General features: G+C 55.1%; 1 protein-coding gene across 1 annotated transcript in view; it reads right to left on the bottom strand.

Annotated features, from left to right (window-relative positions):
- Stk10 (serine/threonine kinase 10) overlaps nucleotides 1-26,951 on the bottom strand; it is a 111,155-nt gene that overhangs the window by 52,323 nt on the left and 31,881 nt on the right. The window contains exons 3-4 of the mRNA XM_026401334.2: nucleotides 11,531-11,579; nucleotides 6,065-6,214 (exon numbers count right to left, since the gene is read on the bottom strand). Coding sequence (XP_026257119.2) covers nucleotides 6,065-6,214; nucleotides 11,531-11,579 — 199 coding nt within the window. The remainder of the gene's footprint in view (nucleotides 1-6,064; nucleotides 6,215-11,530; nucleotides 11,580-26,951) is intronic.

Raw genomic sequence — 26,951 nt, forward strand, 5'->3', positions numbered from 1 at the left:
AAACAAGCAGGGCTTTCTACCCTCATATCAGATAAAGCTGACTTCAAGCCAAAGTTAATCACAAGGGACAAAGAAGAACATTTCATACTAAAGGAATCACACATCAACAAGACCTAACAATTGTAAATATTTATGACCCAAACAATGGAGCATCTAAGTACATCAAACAAACCATTCTCAATTTCAAGAATTAAACAGACTACAACACAATAATACTGGGTGACTTTAACACACCTCTCTCACTATTAGATAGATCCTGCAAACAAAAACTAAAGAAACTATAGAACTAAAAAATACAATTAATATTTTAGACTTGATAGATAAATATAGAATATTTCATCCATCCATGACTGAATACACTTTCTTCTCAGCAGCACACAGATCCTTCTCTAAAATAGACCATATCTTAGGCCACAAAACAACTCTTAGAAAAAACAAAAAAGTAGAGATAATACCTTGCAATCTATCAGATCATAATGGAATAAAATTAGAAATCAATGTTAAATAAAAAGTAGAAGCTACTCTTAACACCTAGAGACTAAATAGTATGCTACTGAATGACTAATGGATAACAGAAGAAATCCGAGATGAAATAAAAAAATACTTAGAGGTAAATGAGAACACCGATAAAACATAGAAAACTCTCCAAGACCCTATGAAGGCAGTGCTAAGAGGAAAGTTGATTGAATTGAGCTCATTCATTAAAAGGATAGAAATAACTTAACATTACATCTGAAAGCCCTAGAAAAAGAACAAACCAAAACCAAAAGCAGTAAAAGACAGGAAATAATCAAAATCAGAGCTGAAATCAATCAAATTGAAACAACAACAACAACAAAAAAAACAATCGAAACACCTTTTCCTTTTATCTTTCAATTCTTGAAAAAGACCATGTTCAAAAGTGTTCAATCAATTTGCACATATTTATGGATTTTTGAACTTCCCTTCCACTTTTGGTTTCTAATTAGATTCTATGATGTTTACAAAATAACTTTAATATTTTCATATCTAGTAACCTTTGGTTTATTCCCTACAAGTTGGTCTATCCAGTATAATATTCCCTTTGCTATTCAGAGCTTGAGTGTATAAGTCTAATTGGTTTAAAATGTTTTTCAAAGTCATCTGTTTGGAGGTTACCATTTTGTTATGAGTTTATTTTTCTTTACAGTAAGTGGGAATTGCTGTCTCAGTATTAAAGTGTTGCTTTTTATTTCTTTATTGAATTCTCGCCATCTTATCTTTTTACATTTTGGAAGTATGGTATGAGTTTCAAGTGAATCTCCTCTGGTTGCAGTGTCCTAGGGAAAGCTCCCTTTTATCTTTATGTATTATTATCCTTTTCCTCTTTTCAAAGTTTTGTTAACATAAAATATATTTTATCTCATATACCTTTTTGCCTTAAAATGAGACACGGTCTCTAAATTTAAAAATACCTGAAACCTGATTTGCATACCATGATTTGCCACCCCAGCTTTGTGTATGTGAGTGTGTGTGAGTGAGTGTGTGTGGTGCTGGGGATTGGACTCAGGGCCTTGTGCATTCGAGGTAAGAACTCTACCAACTGAGCTGCATTCCCCAGCCCCCCAGCCCCCTAGCTTTCTTTTGCTGATACGCTTATTTTTATTTTATATATATAATTGTAGGTGGACAATTATTTATTTTTGTGTATATATATATATATGTATATATATTTAACTGTAGGTGGACACAACACCTTTATTTATTTATACATTTATTTATCTTTATATGGTGCTGAGTGTCAAACCCAGGGCCTCACACGTGCGAGGGGAGCGCTCTACTGCTGAGCCACAACTCCAGCCCCTTTATGTAGCAATCGTACAGCCTTTTGTTCTCAGTCCACCTGTGTCTTTAGAGTCACCTGTAGATTACATATGGGTGTATTTTTTTGTTTTAATTGGTATTTTGTGATAATGCATTTATAATCAAATAGATTTCTAAAAGTAAAAAAAATAAAATAACATTGAGAAAGAAAAAAAAAAGACCCATCTTCCAGGAGAGGGGTTGGTCTGAGAGCCCAAAGATATGCACGGAAAGGCAGCCCGAAGAGCCTTGATAGAGCCTGGTTCCTATTCCCAGCTCTCCATGGAGCCCACCATATCTGGGTTCCGTCCTTTTGCCAATAGGGAACCCAGTGTGCCCCATTCCCCTGTCTGCCTGCAGCCATAGGAGGTGGCTTTTACCATTTGCCACCACAAGAGGCGGTGGCTAAGCAGCTCTGGGGTCCGATGCCTTGGTGTGGACCCTAGCTGTTCCTCGTGCTGGCTGTGTGACATTGACCAAGTGAACTGACCTCTCTAGGTCCCAAATACCCACTCTGTAAAACGTTATCAGTGGCCTCTGAGGATCAAATGGGTTTGCACACATGGAACACTGGTGTGGTGCGTGGTGGCCTCGCGGTCCCCTTAGCTGCAGTTTCCTTCTCATGGTGCTCCTCATGTGGCTGCTCACAAGCCAATGAAGAGATTATTCTGCCTCAACTCATTGCAGAGAGAAAGTCCACACCACATAGCCTTACACAGCATGCTTGCTGGTTTGGGTTATCTTTTCGGCACTGGGGATTGAACCGATGGCAGCTTAACTTCAGACCCACATTCCAGCCTATTTTATTTTTTTTTAATTTAGAGACAGGGTCTCACTAAATTTCTTCGGTCCTTACTAAATTGCTGAGGCTGGCCTTGAACTTGCGGTCCTCCTGCCTCAGGCTTGTGAGTCACTGAGACTACAGGCATGTGCCCCTGCGCCCAGATCACAGCATATGGTTGTAACTCCTATTTTATTATTGTGGTTAATTTCTTACTATGTCTAATTTATAAATCACCCTTATGTAGAGGGTACACAGAGTACTAGGGTTTGGTGCTGACCAGATTCCAGGTATCCATGGGGGTCTTGGAACATGCCCCCCCCCCCGCCCGGCTCTCTATACAGAGGGAGAACCAGGACCCAGCCCACTGCAGCAGGACTGGGGACGCTGGCCTAGGTGAAGGTAACAGGCTCCGACTGGCCCACTGCACGTCAGGGACAAAGCCTGCAGAGCCAAGCTCACACTGGAGCGACTCTTCACTGCTGAGTACCCACTGGCTCCGGGCTCAGGCAGGGCCCTTGGAGCTTTAGCTGCAGCCTAAAAGACCCGCTGAAAGACCTCCCATCTGCAGAAGGAGCTCGTGAGCAAAGAATAAGGGTGTCTGGAGATAGGGCCACCGGCTGACAGCAGAGGCTTGGAGCTGCTCCTCGGCCCAGGAGGGAACCTCACGCCCTGGGCATCTAGGACGCGCTGGGCCTGCTGGATGTGCGGGCCCACCAAGCTCTCATGCCAAGTCCGCGAGCCAGTGACCATCACGGCACTCAGAGTTTAAGGAAGCCGAGGCTCAGAAAGGCTAGGAGACTTGTCCAGGGTTACCCAGTGCCAAACGGCAGTTCCAGGACAAGAAGACAGATCTTTGGTCTTCCGGGTCCTCGCCCACTACTCTGCCCCGTGACGTGCCTGGGGCCGTCAGCCCTCCCCGGCCTCTCCCTGCAGGAAGGATCCCTCCAGCCCAGCACTGAGCCTGGCTACGCCTGGCAATGGCCACAGGCATCTGGGAGGAAGCCTGAAACCCCAGCAGAGGAAGATGCGGAGTGCCCAGCAGCAGAGGGTGAGCCTGAGGGCCAGCCTCCAGTGAGGGACTCCAGCTTCACCCCACCGTCATACCCTGGGTGGGGGCTCTGCTGCCGTGCCCAGGCTACAGGCCAGAGAGGCTGAGCATGTTTCCACAGACCACACAGCAGAGTGGCAGAGCCAGCGCCTGAGCAGGACTCGTCTTGAGTGCAGCTCCGCAGTTCACCGACTCTGCAGAGAGACCCAGGCCCTGCTGGGGACGGAGCTGCTGACCGTCACTCACATGTACTTGAGTTCATAAAGACACAGGGCACAGGGTAGTGGGGGGGCTCCAGAGGCCAGAGACTGTCCCAGGAAGGTAGGGAGAGGCCAGCAGAGGACACCCAGTCTCCCAGGCCGCCCCCTCTGCCACCGCAGGCTGTGTGGGGAGGATGTCCCAGGCCTCAGCAGGCGTCCCCACCACGCCCAGGGCCCAGCACTCACTGTGATACACACTGGACTCTCCCTGGACTGTCCTTCCCCCCTTACTGGCTTCCTGGCTGTCCCAGCTGTCATGCCAGGTGGCTGAGACCCACCGAGGTGCCTCGGCCCAGCTCCCCTGGTCGCAGTGGGATCCTGGAGCCTGCTCAGGTACCAGCGCTGTCCAAGTTCAGGGTGTCCAGGATGGGGGTGGGGCAGGACACAGCGGGCAGCAGCATAGCTTCCTGGGCCCCTGCACCCCTCCTTGGGCTCCCTGCTCTGGCCAGGCCCTGCACCTGGCTGAACCTGGGTCTTCCCTGTTCTGCCTCCTCCTCTGGATATGCTCTGGAAGGCCGGGCTAACTGTGCCTCTTGAATTTGCCAGGATACCTGACTCTGTCCACCCCACCGTCCTCAGTCCAGCCCCTCCCTGGCCACACCCCATCAACCCTGGCATGAGGGGGTCCTCTGGCAGCTTGCAGTGCCCAAGCCCACACCCTGCCACTTCTCCCTCATGGGAGAATCCAGGGCACCTGTTTTCACTGGGCCTCGGTGTCTCACTGCTGATTAAATGAGATGATACGCAGAGAGCCTGGTCGATCCCGACACCCAGCGCGGGCTTTGTGTGGAGTTGTGTTTGTGTGACGCTCCCGCAACCCCCTGCTTCCCCTCTCCACTCCTCCTGCCCACAGGGCCACCCGCTCCGTCTTGTTGACCTGCCAAACCTGTGGCCATCTTTCCCTGCTCAGCCTCCTCCCCAAACACAGCTTCTCTGAGCCCCCAACCCTAGCCAGGCGGGGTCCGACCTCCTCCCCTGGCACTCCCCGTCCCGGCACCTGCCCCTCGCCAGCAACCCTGGCCAGCCCTGGCTCTGTCCCTGCCAGCTCTGCCACCAGGGCCAGGTCCCTGCCCTCTCTGAACCCTCACAGCCAGCACACAGGGGATGGCTGGTGTGCCCACCTCATTACTGCCCCTGCGGCTCTCGTCCTGGGGGCTCCGTGGTGGCGCAGTTCCTGATGGACAGAGTTAAAGTGTCCTTAAAGACCCCGTGTAACCTCTCGGGGAAGGGCAGCATGGGTCTGTGCTGGAGCATGGGGTTGAGGGGCGGAGGCACGGGGACCTGCTTACCTCAGAGACACCGTGGAACGTGGCGCTGGCTGAGGTCCAGCGCAGCAGGAAGGAAGGACCAGCTTCCTCCAATGCCCACCCCGCACCCTTCCACCCCCTGGACATGCGCAGGCGTCTGGGATGATGACTGGGGCCAACAAGAATTCAGTGGACATTCCCAGCACTTTCTTTTAGACCCTCACATACTATGTGGACTTTGTATGATAAGCAAATGTCTTTCATCAAATGATAGAATTTGTGACTTTTTCCACCTTAAGTAGCATTTCAGACGCAATGCAAAAGGAAAGGGCAGAAGAGTTCAAAATCCACTTCTCCAGGAGGAGGGCGGCGGGGACACTCGTGGGGGCAACCGACGGAAGGCCAAGAATATTCTGGAAAACAGTCGTACCTGTGCGGATCTTTTGTCTTGGCTCTCTGAGCCACACGACCAGGTGGAGCTACGGGCCTTCTAGAGACCCGAGGGGCAGAGTGTTGCCCAGAGTGTGCCACCTTGGCACTGCGGGCACAGGCTTGTCCTGTGCTCTGGAGGCTGTCCAGCAGCACCCCTGGCCTCTGCCCACTGGATGCAAGCAGCACCCCCAAGTTACCTCCAGACACTGCCCAGCATCCCCAGGGGCAAGATCACCCCAGCTGAGAACCACTGGGTTAGAATGAGCAGATGGGGACAGTACGCAACCTGTGGTCCAGGGCTGGGCGGGGACAGCCAGTCCGGATCCCAGAGGCCATGGGGATCCCAAGCCCCAGCTTCCTCCCATGGCAAAGGCCCGACCAGGCAGGCAGCTGCAGCCAGGATGCCCAGGTAGGCACGGCCACTCGGCCTCTCCCGCCCTGGGCACCCCAACCCTCACCCGGTCGCCCTTACCCAGCCGGATGTCTCCCTCGAGGGTCATCAGGACGTTGCCCGCCTTCAGGTCGCGGTGGATGATCCTCTTGCTGTGCAGGAAGCTGAGGGCCTCCAGCATCTGGCGGCAGACCACCTGGATCTGGGGCTCCGTGAGGCCACGTTCCAGCTCTGGGGACAGAGGAGACGGTTGGTCAACTCCGCAAGCCTGGCCACACACCAGGCACCAGAACCAGCAGGGCCACCCACACCACGGTGCCCTCGCTGAAGCCCGGCTCCCCCTGGCACCGACCCGTCGACCATCCTATGCTCAACGACCATCCCACGGGCAGCACGATCATCGTGCCCACGTACAGGGGAGGCGAGCAGGGCTCAGAGGGCCACTTGCTCGAGGCCACACAGGTGGGCAGACACAGATCCGAGGGTCAAGCAGAGTCTGGCTTCAGAGTTGAGGTGCCTCGTGCAACCAGCCTGGGCCGGAGGACACGGCCACCTAGGCCCCTTCTGTTTACGACAGGCACCAGGACCAGGTAGCTGATGGACAACAGACATCTGTCTGTCTGGGGTCAAGGTTCAGGAAGCCAAGAAGTGGGGGGGGGGGCAGGGAGCTGGCATCTGGTGGGGCTCCTGCTGCTTCACTCTGTGGGGGCTCCAGGTGGCCAGAGGGCGAGGTGCTGGCGCCAGGTCTCCTCCTCCTCCTCTTCCAGAGCCACTCTGCGTCCTTGTCACCTCCCCAGGGCCCCAGCTCCAGTACCATCAATGCTGTCTGGGGACTGGGTTTCCACCCGTGGACTCTTGGGGACACACTCACACGCACTCTGTCAGGTGTGCACGCATGCGCGCGCGCGCGCACACACACACACACACACACACACACACACACACACACACTACAGACATCTCTGCTTGGAGACAGCAGGGACCCTCTGAGGTTCAAAGGATGAATGGGCCCAGCAGGTGGGGAATGAGAAGAAAGAAGAGCAGCCCGTGCAAAGGCCCTGGTGCAGCCAGAGGGGAGGGTGGACAGGAAGCAGGTGGAGGCCAGAGCCTGATCTGGCAGGAGCTTGTGGCCCACGCCTCGGAGATCCACAATACAGCGGGGGGACCCATGCTAGGCTCTGAGCAGGGCAGACACGCAATCTGACTTCGGCACATTTACCAATCCCCCAGAGGCTGGGCGCAGTGGCACCGTGATCCCAGCAACTTGGAAGGCTGAGGCCGGAGGATGGCAAGTTGGAGGCCAGCCTGGGCAACTTAGCAAGACCCTCAGCAACTTAGACTCTGTCTCAAAATAAGAAATGAAAAAGGCTGGGGGCGAAGCTCTGGGGCCCAGAGTCTGCCTGGCCATGGGAGGCCTGGTCCAAACCCTGGTGGCACAAAAACAAACAGGGAAAAGGAAAAGGATTCCCTCCAGAGCAGAGAAGAGCTGGCACGGGCTCAGCTGAGGTCCTCACGGAGGCCCAGGAGGCAGCTGGCCGAGGTAGAGACCAGGAAGGATGCTGGACTTGATGGACGAGGGAGGAGGGTGACAGAGTGGGACTGAGTGGAGGTGGTGGGGGGAGGCAGAAAACTCGGGGACCCCCGACTGTCGTGAATGGCCCAGCTAAGACCCTGCGCTGAGGTCTGCAGGGGGCTCCAGGACCCTGCTCTGCAGCCTCCCTGGCCGACACTGCCCTGCTGGCGCCTCCTGGTGGCCAGGAGTGCACAGAGCTCAGCTCTCCTGCGGGGTCCCCCAGGAGCGGCCCCACAGCCAGGGCACTGCTCAGGAGCAGGAGCACAGCAGGGCTCTGGGCAGGCCCTCTCTGTGCCCGTGAGCTGTGCCCTTGGCTTCACCTCTGTGACCCTGCCAGGCCCGATCCAGAGCCCAGGTGGACCTGGTGGACCCCAGGCACCGCCTCTGGTCAGCTGTGCGGCTTCTGGCAGGTCAGCCGGCCTCGCAGCCTGTCACCTGGCCCGTCAAACAGGATGGTGGTGGGCACCAGGGCTCAGGCACAGTACGCAGGTGGCCGTGCTCTGCTGGCTCTGAGCCGAGCTCAGGCTGGAAGGCCCACAGCAGCTATTTTAAAAAGAGCAGAGGTGTGCCTTGTGGTGCTGGACTTACTGACCAAGCACACAGGGAATAACAGGCCATGACGGTGCTGGCCAGGGCAACCCTGGCCAACCAGCACCATTCTTTTTTTTTTTTTTTTTTTGATACTGGGGATTGAACCCAGGGGCTCCTTACTACCAAGTCTATCCCCAGCCCTTTTTATTTATTTTAGTTCGAGACAGGGTCTCACTAAGTTCCTGAGGTACTTATAAAGTTGCTGAGGCTGGTCTTGAACTTGGGATCCTCCTGCCTCAGCCTCCGGAGTTGCTGGGATGACCAGCTTTGCCACCATCTTTTTTTTGTTTGTTTGTTTGTTTTTTTGTGCCACCATTTTTTAAGCCCTTAAAATACAACAGGTACGAGATTAAGGATCCGTGCCTCCTTCCACCTAGTCTTCAATACAACCCACGGGCTGGGCGGGATGGGCTCATTCAGGTGCGACCTGCGTAGGGTACCTTTGCTTTGTGGGGCTGCACAGCTCTGTGAGTCTGACCCACGGTGTATCACAAACCCCGTCACCATCTGCCTGTGGATGACTTCCTGCCCCCCGGCCTCCCCGCCTCCTCTGAACCAACCTTTCCTCCACCCCCAGGCCCTAAGTGGCCCCTGCCTTGTTGTCCCTCTCATTGTGCCTTACAAGGACGTTTTCTAGAACCTCATAAAACTGGACTCAAGCAAGACATGGACTTTTGAGTCCAATAAACCTCAGGAAGAGCCCTGATTACACAGCAGGACGGGAGTGCCTCCCGATCACTAAAACCACGAGACTGCAGCCCTGCAGAGGGGCCTGGGCCCCAGACCCCAGCCTCCCCAGAGCAGGGTCCCCAGCTCACATTTCGGGTTTGGCAAGGTGTGTCAGCCACATGGGGACCGGCCACCTGAGCATTCTCCACATCCCACAGAAGGCCACTCCCGTGCCCTCGGCTAGGAGAACAGGAGCCTGAGTGGACCTCGGCCAGCCCCGAGCCCGGGGTCCAGCTCTTCAGGGCCCGGGTGGAGCGGGGGACCAAGGGCAGGAAACGCCCAGTGGGGGGCAGCCCACAGCTAGGCCCGGACATAGGAGGTCTCTGCTCCCACAATCACCTGCAGGAGGTCGGGGCCATCTTACTCCAGCTGCTGCCACCGACAAGAGCCACCCTGGCCGAGGTGGGACGAAGCCTTCCTGTGGCCCCCGCTGGCCTCCATGCCTCCACCATCGCCAGCCTCACACAGACTTCACCAGGGGACGGTGGAGAGTGCTTCCCGCTCCCTTCTGTCTTGGTAGCAGAACATTCAGCATCTGCTTCAGACCCACCTCCCCAGCCTCCCTCCAGCTCTGCGTCATTGTCATATCAATGGGTTGCCACTGGAGTGTGACATGGGGCCTCCAGAAGGTCTCTTTCAAGAGAGTCAGGGCACAGGTGGGCGGGGGAGACTGTCCTACCCTCTCTTCTCCATCCTGCTGCTTAGAATTCAGATACGATGGCTGAGCTCCTGTGACCACCTCGTCACCAAGGGCGAAACCGGCATGAGAAGGGGGCGGAGGGTTGGAGAAGGAGGCCAAATCCCCTGTCCACCTTTAAAAACTCCTAGAGCAAGCTGGGCCTGAAGCTGGCCTCTTTGAACTTTCCAGTTATTTGTTCTAATAAACTCCTCCCAAACCCCCTACCCTTTCCCCCTCTAAACTCATTTGGATAATTTTGGCTCCTTATTACCCAGCAAGTCTCACTCACAGAAACTATTGTTTTATTCTGTTGGATTCCACCCCTGAACCCAGTGACCCTGAGTGGGGCACACCCGGTGGCCACGTAACACTGCCCTGGGTCCTCTTCCCTCTGATGTCTGCCGCCCAGGAGCTCCTGGACAGGTGGGAGGCTGCGTGCTAGTGCGAGGTGGGGAACCTCAAGAGGCGGGGCCCGTGGGAGGTTCCAGATCCGTGGGGTGACCTCAGAGGGACCTGGGGTCTCTGGGGGACCCTGGTCTCTCTCAGCGAGGGCTTCTCTTCCTGAGTCCCTCCAGAACCCTGCCCCTCTCCCTCCTGGGGACCAACCCTGGCCACTGCTGGCTCGCTGCCCTGGAGGTGGGGAGAGCAGCGGTCGGGGGTGAGGGTCTCCCAGACCCGGGTCACATCTCAGTTCTGCTGTGTGACAAGGATGAGCTCCTCGACCTCTCTGTGCCAAACCAGAGATGCTCTCTCGGATCTCCCATGGGGACTAAAGGAGGACCACCCCCATGAAGCAGCTGCACAGCATGGCTGCAGTGACCACGCCCAGCACGGTGTCCCCCAGGGTGTCCTCCTAGGTCCACGAGCTGCAGGTCCGGTCCCCTTGTGTCAGGTTGAGGGGATGGAACCCGAAGGCGGGGCCTCGTGGGAGGCCACCAGGAAGTGGGGCTCCACCTTCAGCAGGAGTGAACCTGGTCTCAAAGGGTGAGTTCTTGCAAGAGCAAGCTGTCATGAAAAGAGTCAGGCTGTCCCCTGACCTCTGTGGCTTCCTGGATCACCACCTGGTGTCTTCCACACCTGCTCCCCCGACTGTGACACCATCCACCAGAGGTTCCTCACCAGAGGCCAAAACTGTGAGCTTGAGAAACCTCTTTTCTTTATAAAGTACCAGCCTTGGGTATTTTTGTTATGGATTGGACACAGAGTAATGTCGATGACCAATTTGCTCAAGCTGGCCCAGGGCCTTGAGACCCAATAAGCATTTACAAATGGGTGGACACGATGGATTGAGTGTGTCCTCCAAAGTCTGTGCACTGGAAATGGGGTCCCCAGGGCAACTGTGTGGGGAGGTGGGCTCTGGACAGTGCTGCTCTTATGTGGACCAATGGCACTGTCATGGCGAGGCATGGTCATCACAGAAGGGGATTCCTGATATGGGCTCAGCATGGCTCCTCTCTTGCTCTCTCTCACACAGGCCTTCTTGCCCTCCACCTTCCACCACGATGACACACAAAACGGCCCTTGCCAGATGTTGTGCCAAGCTCTTGGACTTCCAGCCTCTGGAACCCTGAGTCAAATAAACCTCTGTTCTTGATAAATGATCCCGTCTCAGGCATTCTGTTATAGCAGCAGAACATGGACTCAGACAGTGACCTCCCACTTTCAAGGAATCCCCCAAGTTGCCTCATTCTCACTCCCGAGAGCGTTGTGTGGTGGGAGAGGGAGGCACCACACCCCGCTCACAGCCAAGAGAGCTGAGAGGGTGAGGGACCAGTTTGAGGACACACAGGTTTTGAAGGGGAAGGGCTAGTCTTCCAATGGATGCCCACAATTCTCTCCAAGAAGCCCCAGCTTGTCCCACAAGGGGATGGCACAGGGAGGTGCTTGGTCTGAGGAGAATCACGCAGGGGTCCCACCAGGACTTGGTGAATCCTCCTGTCCCTGACAGTGCCCCGCCCGGCCCAGGACAACTTACCCAGCATGATGGCGTCCACCGCTCCCCCGGGGCAGAACTCGATCATGATCTGCAGAGAGCACAGGACAGGACAACCGTGAGCAGGGTTTAGGGCGTCCTGCCCCCCAGGGGAGCCCGGGCCAGCCCTGGGGGAGCTGACCCACCCCAGCCTCCCCCCCCCCCCCGCCCTCCCAGGAGGCTGCAGCCTGAGAGGGACCTGGGAGCTCCAGTGTCCAGAAAAAACAAAGTGAAGTCCCCACAGGAACGCAAAGCTGCAGACACGGGTTTCGCAGCCAGACCTGTCCCGCCAGCCCAGAGCCCGCCTGTCCCTCTCCCAGGTTCCCAGTCTGCCAGGCCCTCACTGGATCAGCCTCGTCCTCCCAGGGCCAGCACCTGTCTCTTGCCCTGTCCAACCCGCGGAGCCCAGCCCTCGCCAACCCAGAAGACCAGAGCATCAGGGCCTCGGGGCACAGCTCAGACGGAGAAACCAAGACCCGGAAGGGACAGGCCTGACCACGGCCACATGGACGGTTCAGTGCCAGGCCCTGGAGAGAACGCAGGCTCCAGCCCCAGGCCACTCATTCCTCCTGTCACCCACCCAAGCAGGGAAAGGCTCCCAGCCTAGTGCAGGGGACAAGGAAGGACAATCCCAATGACACAGGCCGTGGGCAGCTGCCCTCCCAGTCCACACTCATCTTCAGTCTCCTGGGCACTTGGGCTCCTAAGTGCAGAGATGCCCTCTCCTCTTCCTTCCTGCAGAGCGCCAGGACCCCCAGCCTCCCAGGGTCCCCCCTTGGCCTCCGACTCCCAGGGTCCCCCCTTGGCCTCCGACTCCCAGGGTGCCCCCCTGGCCTCCGACTCCCAGGGTGCCCCCCTGGCCTCCGACTCCCAAGGTCCCCCCTTGGCCTCCGACTCCCAGGGTGCCCCCCTGGCCTCCGACTCCCAAGGTCCCCCCCTGGCCTCCGACTCCCAGGGTCCCCCCCTGGCCTCCAACTCCCAGGGTCCCCCCTGGCCTCCGACTCCCAAGGTCCCCCCCTGGCCTCCGACTCCCAAGGTCCCCCCTGGCCTCCGACTCCCAGGGTCCCCCCTGGCCTCCGACTCCCAAGGTCCCCCCCTGGCCTCCGACTCCCAGGGTGCCCCCCTGGCCTCCGACTCCCAAGGTCCCCCCTTGGCCTCCGACTCCCAGGGTGCCCCCCTGGCCTCCGACTCCCAAGGTCCCCCCTTGGCCTCCAACTCCCAAGGTCACCCCTGGCCTCTGACTCCCAGGGACCCCCCCTGGCCTCCGACTCCCAGTGCCTGCAACTCAGCTCAGCGGAGGCAGAGCCTGCCCGGTAGGTCAAGGAGGTCCACTCTCTAAACAGGAAAGCAGCCCTCAGCATGACCCAACTGGACTCAGGCCAGCCCTCCAGCCAGGGAAGGAGGAGTGCCCATAGGGGCTGGTGGGGGCCTCCACAGAGAAGGGAGGAGCGGCCAGGACTCCAGGGGTCCCCACAGAGGAGCAGGGGTGGCCACGGAGTCTGGTGGGGGCTGGGCTCCAGGGTGTGGCTGGCCTTCCAGAGGCTTCCTGTCACTAAACGTGGGCAGCAGCCCAGGGCCCTCCCTCCTGGTCCACACTCATCTTCAGTCTCCTGGGCACTTGGGCTCCTAAGTGCAGAGATGCCCTCTCCTCTTCCTTCCATGGGCATAGCGCCAGGACCCCAAGCCTCCGAGAGTCCCCCCCTGGCCTCCGACTCCCAGGGTCCCCCCCTGGCCTCCGACTCCGAGGATCCCCACCTGGCCTCCGACTCCCAGTGCCTACAGCTCAACTCAGCGGAGACAGAGCCAGTCAGTCACTTTGTCCCCCTGAGCCTGTCTCCTCGTTGCAGGAGGTCAACGGCAGCCGCTGGGTGTGTGGGAGAAGCCACACTGGGACGCAAGAAACCAAAGAGGTCAAACAGGGGCCAGGGGACAAGGTGCCAGGGTTCAGGAGTAGCAGGTCAGCCCAGCCCTGCCAGGGTGCCGGGTGCTGGGAGCACTGTGTGCCAGGACCCAGAGCGGCAGGGGGGCGCCGACCGGGGAGGCAGCAGGGCCTCTGAGGGCCTGGGGCTGCTGGCCCTGCCTGGCCTTCAACATCAGGGCTGTCCTCAGCTTCCCATGACTTCTCTCTAAGCTGACAGTGACCTGCCACCCTCCAACAGAAGTCACCAGAGACGTGTGGTCTCTTGCTAACGCACACCCAGGGACAGGCGCCTCCTTCCCGGAGTCTCTCAGGCCCCTAGCCAGCCTGGCTTCCGTCCCAGGGGCCTGCAGAGTGCCTGGGTGTGGCCTCGTGCCTCTCCAGGCACAGCACGTCTCGCCTTCGAAGGACTCTCAGCTGCACAAGGAGGGACAAGAAACTAACCACTTAAAACAGCAGCTGTAAAGGCAGCGGTGGAAAAGAGTGACACTCGTCACCACGCAGGGACACTCAATGGCCTAGTGACTGCAGGGTGGGACGGAGGTGTCCTGACCCTCCCGGGAGCAGGAGCTCGTCTGGGCTCGCTGGGTGCCTGGCCCGACTGGGGCTCCGTCACTGCGGTCTGTCCTGTGGCTCCTTCCTGCCGCTCAGGCGGGCCCTTTTAATTTTTCTGTTTGTTTCTGCTTTGCTTTTTGAAACTCCATGAAAGCTGTCCCCTCTCCTCTCACCCAGAAAAATGCCAACAGGAGCAAGCCCTCATGTGCAGGCCCACTGAACCCGTGCAGGTCTTGAAGCTCCATCCCCAGACCTGACCCAGACCCTGTGAGGAGCCCAGATGGGGGTCTGACAAGGTGGTGATTAAAATCAACAGACCCATTTTGCTATGTGGTGAGGCACAGGGCCAGACATGCCCCGCCGTCTCCTCTAAATGGCACTAGACAGTTTCAGCTCCCACAGTGTCACTTAAATGACTGGGTGACCTTGGATAAGTCCATCTCCCTGAATCTCAGTTTCCTCACCTGCAAAGGGGCACTTATCTCTGCCTCCAGGTGAGTGAGTTCCCAGCAGGGGAGCCCAGCATGGAGGCTGTGCCTGTTGGATCTCAGGCCCGCACCTGCCCAGAACGACAACCTGTCAACCCTCCCTCAGCAGCGAGGAGAGTCAGTATAAGATGCAGAATCAGGCGGTCCTGCATCTTCCAGTGACACTGTCCCTTGCACAACACCCTTACCCAACATCCCCCGGCCCCAGCCTTTCCAGGAAGACATTCTGAAAACCTGCTTCCCTTTTCTTATTTTGGCCTTGGCTGCTGGGAAGCTCAGAGCAAAGTGTGAAGTCAGACCTTAGCTTTGGTTTGATTCTCATGCCTCGCTCCTTTCAGCAGGTGGGTCTTTGACCTTCAACTTGGTGTCCCAGGGCAGCAGGCACTAGTGTTATGAACTAACTCATCAAGTTTCCACAGAAACACGTGGGATTTCATTAGTAAAAAATAATAATCTCAATAGAATAAATAAAGTAGTTGGCCTTTCTTGTCTATGGATTCTGCTGCCATGAATCCACCAATTTCAGATTAAAAAGGAAAAAAAAATCTCAGGGAAAAAATGTACCTGTACTAAACACACAAAGAGCTCTTTATTGTCCTCATTAGTAACTCGGTGTAACAACTTCTCACACAGCGCTCGCTGGCCTTGTATTAGGTGGTCCAGGTAATCCAGAGAGGGTTTAAAGCACCTAGGAGAGATGCATACATTCTATGCAAACACTGGGCAGTTTTATGTAAGGATCTTGAGCATCTGTAGGCTTTGGCACCCATGGGATCCTGAACCAGTCCCCCAACTATATGGAGAGGTGACCACAATAATGATAGTAATATATGCAAATAAGCTAATAATCTCAATGCCTTGGGGAAGGTCTTAAATTGCATGCTTAATAAACAGAATGGGAGTTTTTACACTCGAACGACTGCAAGCTCTACTTCTATGTATCTGACACACTTTATTCAATCAACATGTTCGACTGTTGTGGTGCTCAGGGCTTTCTCAGGGCCTGGAGAACTGAGGTCTGTGGTCAGTTTAATGCATCAACAAGTATCAACTGAGTGTCCCTCAGAAGCCCCACACTGCTAGGCAAAGCAGAGCCCACAAAGTAGTATTGGATCAATAAACACTGAGCTCCTAGTCTGTGACAAACCCGGGTGCTGGGGACCTAGGAGGAAACAGACAGGCCTCTGCCCAAGACCACAGCAGAGGAGGATGTGGAAAGAAGTTCTGTAGGCACAGAGGCTACCCAGAGGCCTGTGCAAACAGTAGGCAAACAGCTTTCTGGAAGAGGCACATCCAGGCTGGGTGTTTGAAAGGCAAGGACAGGGCAGGCAGAGCCCAGCAACAGCAGAGGCAGGGTGGCCTGAAGAACAGACGGGGGAAGGGGGGAGCATTGCAAGGGATTAAAAAATACTCAACAGGGCTGGGGCTGGGGCTGGGTCTCAGTGGTAGAGCACCTGCTTCGCACGTGGGTTCGATCCTCAGCACCACGTAAAAATAAATAAATAAAGTAAAGGGACTTATCTGTGGTTTAAAAGGAAACCAGACCTGAATTTTCAGATTGGCTCCACTCGACTCACCAGCTGTTGAAGTTTGAGGTTTTAGTCTCAGGGCTACAGGTTGTTTTTTTTTTTTTTTTCTTTTTCCTCCCAAGCAACAGTGGGAGCAACTTTTTCGAGGGTTCTGCTCACCTCCCAATGGACCCATTGCAAAAATTTAACCCAACCTCAACCCAGGAGTCTTTTCCCATGTCTGAAAATGAAGAAAATTCAGTGGACTCTCATCTGGTCAGTTCAGAAATGCTAATAAAGCAACTTCATGACTTGACTCTGAATCCTTGTGCTAAATGCCCGCCGTCCCCTCTGCCAGAAGGTCCACCCCAACCACTGGCAGGAGTGAGAGGGCCTTGCGGGAGGTCAGGAGGGGCTTTCCCAACAGGCGGCGAGGAGTGCGGACATTGTTATCTGCACAGAAAGACTGTGTGGCAAGATGGAGATATCTCCTAAGTCTTCAAGGAGAACAAGAAAGAGACAACGATCTTAAGGAAGTTCAGAGTGAATCACGAAGGGTACCATTCAAATGTACCTGCAGTTTTTGTGTATATCATGGATGGGATCCTTCTGAGAATGCTAGAATAGGGTATGAGTATGACACAGAGTCAATATAGGTGTAAATTGTACTTGTTCTTCATGAAGGTAATTTTAGGCACACTTTTCTATGCTTAGACTGCATACCAATGATTCTGAATAGCTTATGTATGAGTTCTGTGATGTCTTTATTCTTTTGTATCCATTTTTTTTTTTTGGTGTTGGGGATCCCTTCATACCTTAGTGCCAGTAATTCATAAGGAATCTGAGCAGTTAAAATGTGCATAAGTGATTTCAAAATACTTTAGTTTTACTTTTCTGTTTGACTCAAAGAAGTACCAATAGGTCTCAAGTCTTCCTGTGGATTTTAAAAGCCTGAAATCTGAAATAAAACTCAGGAACTGGAAGAGACGTAAAGAGAATATTGGATAGTTTGATTAGAGTGTAATAATTAGAGTAGATAATTAGATTTTCTGGTTTTCAAAAATTTTGGTTGCAATAAAAGGAAATTTTGATGTGCTGTTAAAAAAATAAAATAAAAAATAAAGTAAAGGTACTGTGTCCATTTACAACTAAAAAATATTTTTAAAAATACCCAACAAAATACCAGCAAATCACATTCAGCATGACCCAGTGGGATTTATACCAGGAATGCAAGGATGGCTTAACATACAAATGTCTATTGATGTTGTATACCACATCAATAGTGTGAAGGGGAAACACACCATCATCTCAATGCAGAAAAGCATTTGGCAAAAGCTAGCATCATACTTAAGGGTGAAAGACTGAACCCTTCCTCAAGATCAAGAGCAAGGCGAGGAACATCTTCTCATAGAGAAAAAGGGACCGGGTGACGCTCAGTGGTAGAGGACTTGCCTAGCGCACACGAGGCCCTGGGTTCAGCCCCTCACACTGCAAAGACAAAACACAGTGAAAGACTGAAAGCTTTTTCTCTACAATTAGGAGAAAGGCAATGGTGCTCCTCTTCACTAGTTCTCTTTAGTGTAAAACTAGAAGTCCTAGCCAGAACTATTAGGAAGAAAAAGAAATAAAAGGAACCCAAATTAGAAAGGAGTAAAACAATCTGTTTACAGATAACATCATCTTTTATGTGGAAAACCCTAAAGATTGCATAAGCAAACAGAATGGATAAGTAAATTTAGCAAAGTTACAGGACATAAAATCAGCACCCACAAGTCATCTGATGTTTCCACACATTTTCAATTAATAAAACAAAAAGGAATTAAGAAAACACTTCTATCTACAATAGAATCAAAAAGAAAAAAAGCATGTAGAATACCTAGGCAGCCTTCCTAAATACATGCAAAGAAAGAATAAACAACCAGGGAGGTGAAAGACCTGTGTTTTGAAAACTACAAAATGTTGCTGAAAGAAACAAATGTCACAAACAAGTACAAAGACACCCAGGTTCGTGGATCAGAAGACTCAGTATAGTTAAGATGTCAGTACGACCCAACGTGATCTATGAATTCAGCACCATCCCTATCAAATCCTAACGGCATCTTTTGTACATATAGAAAACTCCATCCTAAGTTCATATGGAATCTCCAGCGGCCCTCTACAGCCAAAGAAGACATACAAATGGCCAAGAGGTTATGAAAAGATGCTCAGCCTCACAGCCACTAGGGAAATGCACGTCAAAACCACCTTGAGATGACACCTCCGCTAACCACGCCTGCAGGGATGTCTGCGTCGGTGAGGGAGTACAGCCCAGGGACCCCTGGCAGAGTGCTACAGCAGCTATAGAAAGTGTGGAGGGTCCTTAAGAAATGAGAACAAGAACTCTGGATCCAGCGATCCCACAGCCATCTATTTATCCAAAAGAACTGAAACCAGGATCCCAAAGAGCTATCTGCACTCCAGCGTTCCCTGAGCACTATCCATAAAAAACAAGACGCAGGAAGAGCCTCCGTGTCCCCTGACAGACGAGTGGATAAAGAAAATGTGGCATCTACACATCTACACAAAATATTATGCTACCTTAAAAAGAAGAAAATTCTGCAATAAGAGCTGACATGGATGAACCCCGACCGAGGACAGTATGTTCAGTGAAGTAAGTCAGACACCCAGAGATGATTCCTGCAGACTGCATTCACATGAGGTATCTACAATCACCCAATTCATAGACTCAAAGAGTGTCATCGGGATGGCCAAGGGCTGGGGGAGAGGGAGGGGTGAAGTTTCTGTTAAGCAAGATGAAGGATGTCCAGAGACCTGCCCACAGCGACATGCCCCGGTCAACAGCTGTATCTGTGCACTTAAACCTTTGTTAAGGGGGTAGATCTCATGGGACGTTTTCTCACCACAATCAAATGAATACCTTAACCGAGGGGGCGGGGTCTGCCTGAGCTGGGACAGGGGGGCTGGCCGCCTAAGGGAGGCAGGACCTCATGCACCTGGCCTCCTTCCTCAGCACCAGGAGGACGTCTCCTGGTGACTGCAGCTCTGACACTCTGGAGAGTGTCCAATGGGGGACTTGACAGCAGCCTGCTGCCACTGGCTTCCTCCTCTGGCCAGAGGCCAAAGGAAACGGGACACCTCCGCTCACCAGGCTGGCATGGACTCCAGCTGAGCAGCTGTCAGGCAGCAGAGGGTCGGCCTTGCCCGGGAGCCCGGCTGCACCCGCCTCTCTGCCGGCTTTCAATGACCAGGTGAATTCACCAGGCACCATGTCCCAGCCCCTGGGAACAGCAGTTCCCATCTGCCTGGCGCTGGCATTCGGGAGGCCAGTGTGCCGTGTGCTGTGGCCCGTGCCCAGCAGCAGCTCAGAAGCAAGGCCTTCCCGCCAGCGACCTCTCCGCAGCCCTGGGCTGGTCACTACACAAGCTGCTCTGGAGCTGGGCAGATCCAGCAGCCACCCAGGAAGTGCTTAAGACTGACTGAGCCAGAACCTTCAAACCCTCTTTCTCCCCCACATCAGCCCTTCAGGACCAAACGCCGACCCCAAGGAGCATGCCCAGCTGTCTTCGCCCTTCTAAGTGACACACAGGGAATTCAGTGGGCAGGGGTCCATGGCGGCACTCCATGCCTCCAAGCTCCCCCCCAGGTAGGGCAGTTACCAGGTGAGCTAACCTGGGCCACCCCCTTTCCCCTTCATGACACCTGTCAAGCTGGGACCCAACCTGGGGCCTCACGCATGCTAGGCAAGTGCTCTACCTCCAAGCACGGCCCTGGCCCCTGGCAGCCTCTGCACGCTTAACTTTGGACTGGGCCCTGTGTAAAGTGCTGTGTGACTCTGAGCAAATGGGGGATTCATCTGGCAGCTGGATCCACTTCCCTTCTTATGTATTTATTTATTTATTATTTATTTATTTGGTACTGGAGATTGAACCCAGGGGGCACTTACCACTGAGCTACATCCCCGGGCCTTTTTACTTTTTGTTTTTGAGACAGGGTCTCATTAAGTCGTAAGGGCCTTGCTAAGTTGCTGAGGCTGGCCTCAAACTTGTGATCCTCTCGAATCGCTGGGATCACAGGTGTGCGCCACTGCACCCAGCTCCACTTCCTTTTAAAGAGTGTTCCAGAATCTCTGTCCAGCAAGCCACTCGTAAATTTCATTGGCCAAAACTTGATCACCAGGCTGCCCTTAGTTGCAAGAGAAGCTAGGAAATAGTTTTTATTTTTTTTCTTATTTTTAATTAGGCACACTGTCACTTCAAACAATATTTAAATTATAAATGCTACATGATTGATGTCATAGAGGCTTATGTTGGTAAGGAAGAAAGGGAGAACGGATATGGGGTGGTCTGAGAGTGCCCTGCGAGCTGTCAACAAGTGTCATTGTTCGTACCTCCAAAACATACCACCAGGCACGGCTTCCCCCCACCACGTGACTGCAAACCGCCCTTGAGGGCTACTTGACTCACCTCCCACCTGTCATCCCCTCTCTACTCAAAAGTCTGCCTGATCTTTAAAAAACCTACACCACACTGGGACACGACAGTGACCAAATTCTATCGTTATGTTGTGTGCGGTACAAACTCGGATCACGGATCCCAGGACGATGTATAATCACAACGCACCAATAAAAATGTGGGGGAAAACATTGAACTAAAAAAAACAAAAATAATCAGACCATGAAATTCCTCTATTAAAATTCCTATAACTTTTTACTGCGGGGCGGATGTGGGGGTCCAAGCATCTCGGCGGCTCCTGGGCCTGGATCTCCCCACCTGCCTCCTGTCCCCCAACCCACACACTGGTGCACTAAGGCCTGTTTACTGAGCACCTGCTACATCTCCTTCAGAGCTCTGAGTGGACGCAGCGGTGAACCACCTCCTCCAGGAGGCTCTCACTCTGGTGGAGGGAGACAGCAGGCCAAATGTGGAGGTCACTCAGCAGGGCCCTCGGTGACAAGCCCGTGGCCTCCTCAGCATTTCCAGCTCTTCCAACCAGAGGCCTTGGTCTCCCTGGACTCTTTTTTTAAAAAATTTTTATTTTTGATTAGTTGCTCGAGACATCCCTGGACTCTTTGAGGAGGCTATTCTGGAAAACCGTGGGGACCAGGAGCTCAGGATGGTGGGTGCCTGGTGCGCAGGGAGTAACTGTGACCATCGCGTCAGCAGAGCTGGTTTGTTGTTCCCATTCCACATATGGCAAGACTGAGTCTCAGAAAGATTAAGGTCACATACAGTTAGCAGCCAAGCCAGGGCCTGAACTGGGACCCACATGGGTGCTGTTTATCTCCTTAGCAGCAGAGACGCAGAGCAGCCACCCGCCCCCCACCTCCTGCCTCAAGGAGGAAGCGCCAAAGGCTGGACTCAGAGGCTGGGGGTGGCAGGAAAGGGGCCCTCGGTCTCTGCTCCAGCCCCGTGGCCCTGCTAGTCAGCACCACATACCAAGTGAGTTGCTCAGCCGAGATAAGGGAGCCAGGATGTCCCAGCCCAGATACGGGCAGCCTGGACCACACACAGGCTTAGCCATCACTTCACAGCCCTCGGGCAGCCAGGCCCAGCACCAGGGCTGGGCCAGTCCTGCCACAGCCCCGGCCACCCAAAGACAACTGGGGCCCATGCTGTCCACCTGTCTCTCCCCTCCTCGGCCTCTTCTGAAACCACGGCCCTGCCCTGGGTAAACAGCAGGTGCTCAATAAGTAAATGTCAATCAAATCCCTGGAACTAAAACGAAGTCAGGCACAGCCAGGAGGTCTGGTCACAGTCCCAGGTCTGCCACGGTCCTTCTGTGGGGCTCTCCTGGGGCTCCATGGGGCATTTGCAACGCTGACCTTGTAGTGTTGGCGGGACTGAAGTCACCGATAATTGGACATCTGTGAAGGCCTGATCTCGTTCTGCAGAGCAGGGTTCTAGAGGCGTCGTCCCTCAGTGCACTGGAGGACTGGTTCTGGGGCCCTGAGGGATGTTCAGTCCCTGATGGAAAGTGACAATAGACTGTGGCGCAGCGACCGGGAGAAAGCCTGCACGTGCTCAGTACAGACACGAGGCCAGAGGGCCACCTGTGCGTGACCAGTGGGTGTCTGTCGAGCGCCTGAGCAAATGAGAATGAAATTCTTCGGTGGCTTGAGATGCCCAGAATTCAGGGCAGAATAACGTCACCAACACAGCCAACAGCAAAATGGGACAAAAGCATGGCAGTCCCCGCCTCCACTGGTGTGCACAAGAGCAGAGGTGATGGCTGCCATTATTGAGCATTTACTGTATGCCTGGGACTGTGCCAGGCCGTTTGTAAAATTCACTCAGAACCAGGAATACACTGAGGTCCGTGTAGAGGGGACAGCAGCTTCACCTCGCTGGGTTTGCTTCTGAGGGAAGCAGGGGTGGGTGCTGTCCCCAGCCCCCTGTCCTCCCTGCCTGAGACACCCTGTCCCCGGGGCCTTGACCCCCATCTATGCAGGAGGCAGACACTTCCAGATACTTAGTCAAGGCCTGCAGAAGGAAGGCCACGGAGGCAGCCTCCAAAAAACCCGAGTCAACACAAATCCGTCCCTGTGGGTGGGGTCATCCCTGTCCCTGCGTGGCCTGTCAGCTGCCAGTCCCTGTGGGTGGGTCCAGAGCCTCCCACCTCTAAGCACAACAATGCGGCCATTGAGCAGGGTGCCCACACCCACGGCCTGCAGGAACTGGGCCTGGTGCCACCCCGCCCCGCAGGCCACGTTCACAGAAAGCCTGGGGAAGGAATTCTGGCTTCTCTGGGGATGATCTTGGGTTCCAGGTGCAGGGCGTGTGCGTCCTGCCAAGGCAGGGAAGGCATGGCGGGAGCCTCGGGCCTGGCACATTCCTGTCTCTTAGCCAGAGTCCCAGGGCGGGGTTACTCAGCCACCCCACCCCATGGAGGGCAGAGGTGTGGCCCAGGTACCAAGGCATCTCTGGAACGGACATGAGGTGGCTCAAGGTCAGGGGTGCCCAACTCCTCAGGGACTGTCCAGCCCAGCAGCTTTGGGGTCAAAGTCCCCAGGCTTGAGTCACACTACCATGCAGGGAACGCCAAAATCAGGGTGGCATCCGACTCAGGTCAGATGGCATCTGGCTCTGGGGGAGTAGGCAGCTCAGTGTCTGCAGAGACGTCATGGGGCCATCTGACTGGCCGGCCACCATCCCCTACCCAGTTCTGCAAGGGGTAGTACTGGACACAGTGAGCCTCATCCCTCAGGCTAAGTGTGCACAGGGAGATCGGGGACACAGACACATGGGGAGGTCCCCTGCAGGAGCCATTCCCAGTCAAAATTTGTGAGGGTTTCCCAGCACTGGAGCTGGTCCTCGAGGGACAGGTAGGATGTGGCAAGGGAGGGGTGGCAACATGGGGCAGTGGGCTGTGCAGGTGGGAGCCACACTGGTCAGCTCCAGGAGGGGCCGGAGCTCTGCCGGTGACATCAGATGGGTGCCTCGTGCTGCTGCATCCTGCAGACAACCCCAGCATCCCTGGCTCTTTACCTAAGGGACAGGAGTCTCCAGTGCCCAGAGCACCCGAGTGAGCTCAGTTGGCAAGATCCCAGCTCCGAATGACGTGCCTGGTTCTGGCCTGACACTAACCCGAGACCCTCCTCGGTTTGCTCACCTGTAAAGTGGGGGTGATTACTAGACCTGACTCTTCAGACTCAAGCCTGACCTGAGGAAGGCAGAGAGCCAGTCCACGCCTCCAAGGGACACTGTGTCCTGCGACCAGCATCCTCTGAATGAGCAGGGCTGCCCCGCCTGCTGGAGGGAGCAGAGTCCAGCCGCCTGAGGTCATGGCCGTGGAATGCCAGGGCACGAGGCACTGTCACGATGAGGACAGACCTGTCCACAGAGGACACCCAGCCCCAGGCCTCCTGAGAGGTCAGCTGGGAGTGGCCACAAGGGAGAATAGCCCGAGGAACCTGAGGAAGGCAGAAGCCAGGCCCATTGGCCTTGCCCCAATCCCGCCTTCCTCTCAGCCCTGGGATCTGCTGCCCGCTGGCCCCAAGGCCCAGGCAGAAGCGTGGGAGGGCAGACCTGCAGGCATGGCGCTCCTCCCCATGCGCAGATGCCACACAGGAAGGTGTTCGGGGGCTGGCACTGCAGACCTTCAGCCCACCAGGCCCCTGGGCTGCACCGGATGCCGACTGTAAGGTCCAGGATGATGCGGAGACGGCGGGGCCAGAACAGCCCACAGCAGGGCCGTGACCCGCCCCGGAGGCCAGCAGGGACCCTCGGAGCACAGCGCCCCAGGAACCTGCAAACCTCACACTCGGCCCCACACCACAAGGCCACACTGCCCCTGGGGACCATGGCCCAGCCCAGGAAGCACATCCAGCCCACACACCTCCCTGTGCCTGGGGACCCCATCTGTGAACGGGGATGGCAATTAGGTCACAATACACCTACCTCAAGGGACAGGGAGCCATGCTCAGCTCACGAAGATCTGTAAAGTGACAGTGTGTGTGTCCCGAACATGGGGACCCACAGCCCTGACAGGACGGAGGAAGGGCCTGGCCAACGTCAGGGAGCCTCAGGAGGGACAGGGCCCCAATGCCCATTCAAAGGGCCCCGACCCACACTGGCACCCAGAAGGGCTGCACTGGGCCATGCGGGTGACCAAGCACTCAGAATTCAGAACTGCAGATAAAGGGGCAGAACAAGAGGAGACTGGGTGCAAGCCCCCGGGACCACAGCAGCCCACTTGGTGGCAGAGGACGGCACAGGACACAGGTTCCCGATACTTTGTCCCGCACAGAGCCACTTTCCCCCACTCTGCCCTGCCTCCCCCCCCCAATTGACACATAATCATTTCTAGATATTTGTGGGGTACGATGTGCCATCCGTGTGATGATCAGACCAGGTGACCACTGTAGCCATCACCCAAACGTCCATTGCCCCTGTGTTTTGGAGCAGTCAGATCCTCCCCACTGACTCCCGAAACACGCAGTTCACATCACCATCCGAGGTCGCCCCACTGTGCTGGGCACCAGGGGCTCTCCTCCCGCCAGCTGTGCCCTGAATCGCTGGCCATCCCCCCGCCAGTGGACACAGGTCAGTTCCAGGCCTTCACCAGCGGCTGAGCTGCTCCTACGGCACGTTCTCTTTACACTCTTTACGCAGTGTCTGTCAGGGACCAGTGACTGGCCTCCCAGCCCAAGATGACAAGCCGCAGAAACTGTGGTCAGCGAGGCGTGGTCACAGGTGGACAGCTGTGGACAGCAGCTCCTCCCGCCCTCGACCGGCTGGGACCCCAGGACCTGCTCTTCCTCTTTGCAGGGGTACTGACTCAGAAGACCCACCACTGCAGGGACCCGCGGTGCCAGTGAGCCTGGCACTGGACAGCTTCAGAAGTGTCAGTGAGCTGGGCTCCACTGCTCTCTGCAAGTAGGCTTCTGCTCTCCAGGGCCAGTGCTCATGTCCTGCCCCATTTCTTGTCCCGGAAGCACACCTACCAAGGACACAGGGGCCCTTGTTATTGTTTATTTTAAAGCACGGTCATACCAAATTGCGTAAGTCAGCCTCAAAATTGCAATCCTCCTGCCTCGGCCTCCCAAGTTGCTGGGATCACAGGCATGTGACACGGCACCCAGAGCCCTTCTCTTCTTTAATGACTGCTGGCTCATAGACTCCTCTGATGTGAGGATCTCTATTTTACAGAGGTGACATGCCACGGGGGGACTGTGGCTGGCAGGGAAGACACCTTCCATCTGACAGGGAGAGGCTGCAAGACCAGGGTCCTCGACCAGGACGACCTGCCCAGGGGAACTGGGCTTCAGCTAGGGACACTTCTGGTTGTCACAGCTGGTTGGAAGGGGTACTAGCACTCACAGGCAGAGGCAGGACACTGCCAGACACCCTGGAGGCATAATGTCCACTACCAGGACCTGTCTCAACCCGGATGTCCACAGTCCCAAACCAGGACACCTGGCAGGGGCCGGAGTCCAGACACAGGGGCTGCACCAGGCCACTGCAGAGTGGGGCTGGGGTCCTCGCTGACTTTCAGGGGCGACTGTTTTCCAGTGCCCCCGAGGACACCTGTGGCCATTTCAGCAGAAGAAGCTCCCACGCCAGGAAGGCTGGGGATGCCCCGTGTAGATGGCAGAGTGGTGTAGATGGCAGAGTGGTGTAGATGGCAAGGTGAGTGGTGTAGACGGCAGAGTGAGGGTGTAGATGGCAGAGTGAGAGTGTAGACAGCAGAGTGAGTGGTGTAGACGGCAGAGTGAGTGGTGTAGACGGCAAAGTGAGGGGTGTTAAGGCAAAGGTGAAGGGTGTAGACGGCAAAGTGAGGGGTGTAGACAGCAGAGTGAGGGGTGTAGACAGCAGAGTGAGGGGTGTAGTTGGCAGAGTGAGGGGTGTTAAGGCAAAGGTGAAGGGTGTAGACAGCAAAGTGAGTGGCGTAGACAGCAAAGTGAGGGGTGTAGACAGCAGAGTGAGGGGTGTAGACAGCAGAGTGAGGGGTGTAGTTGGCAGAGTGAGGGGTGTGGACGGCAATGTTAGCTTTTGAGAAGGGGCAAGATTGTTGCCTTCACAGTGGACAAGGGGGCCCAGATCCAGACTGTCACCCCCCTGTCACCCACGGTAGCCCGGATCCAACCACCTCATCCCCCAGAGGACCCGAGTGCTCACCCCGCTGGCCTGTGGGGCCTGGCCTGGCCCCTGGTCCTGGAAGAGAGCGCGCCTGGCTCGGCCCCAGGTGTCAGAACATGGGCACCTCCCAGCACCCAGGGTGGCAGGTGACCCTGTCCGCGCTCCTGCTCAGGCAGAGCCCTAGGGGTGGCCAGCCCAAGGCTTCGCAGGCAAAGGGGTGGCCGGGGGCCGCGGAACTCGCTTCATTTCTTTCTACTTATGGCAACTGAGTTCTGGTTTCCAGGTAGGATGGCGATACGCGTTCTTTTTAAATAAATGTACTTCATTTATAACCGAGTCACCTTAAAGGACACCTGAGCTGCTGAGGGGCAGGACGGA

The sequence above is a fragment of the Urocitellus parryii genome, chromosome 1 (genome assembly GCF_045843805.1).
Source record: "Urocitellus parryii isolate mUroPar1 chromosome 1, mUroPar1.hap1, whole genome shotgun sequence".
NCBI lineage: Eukaryota > Metazoa > Chordata > Mammalia > Rodentia > Sciuridae > Urocitellus > Urocitellus parryii.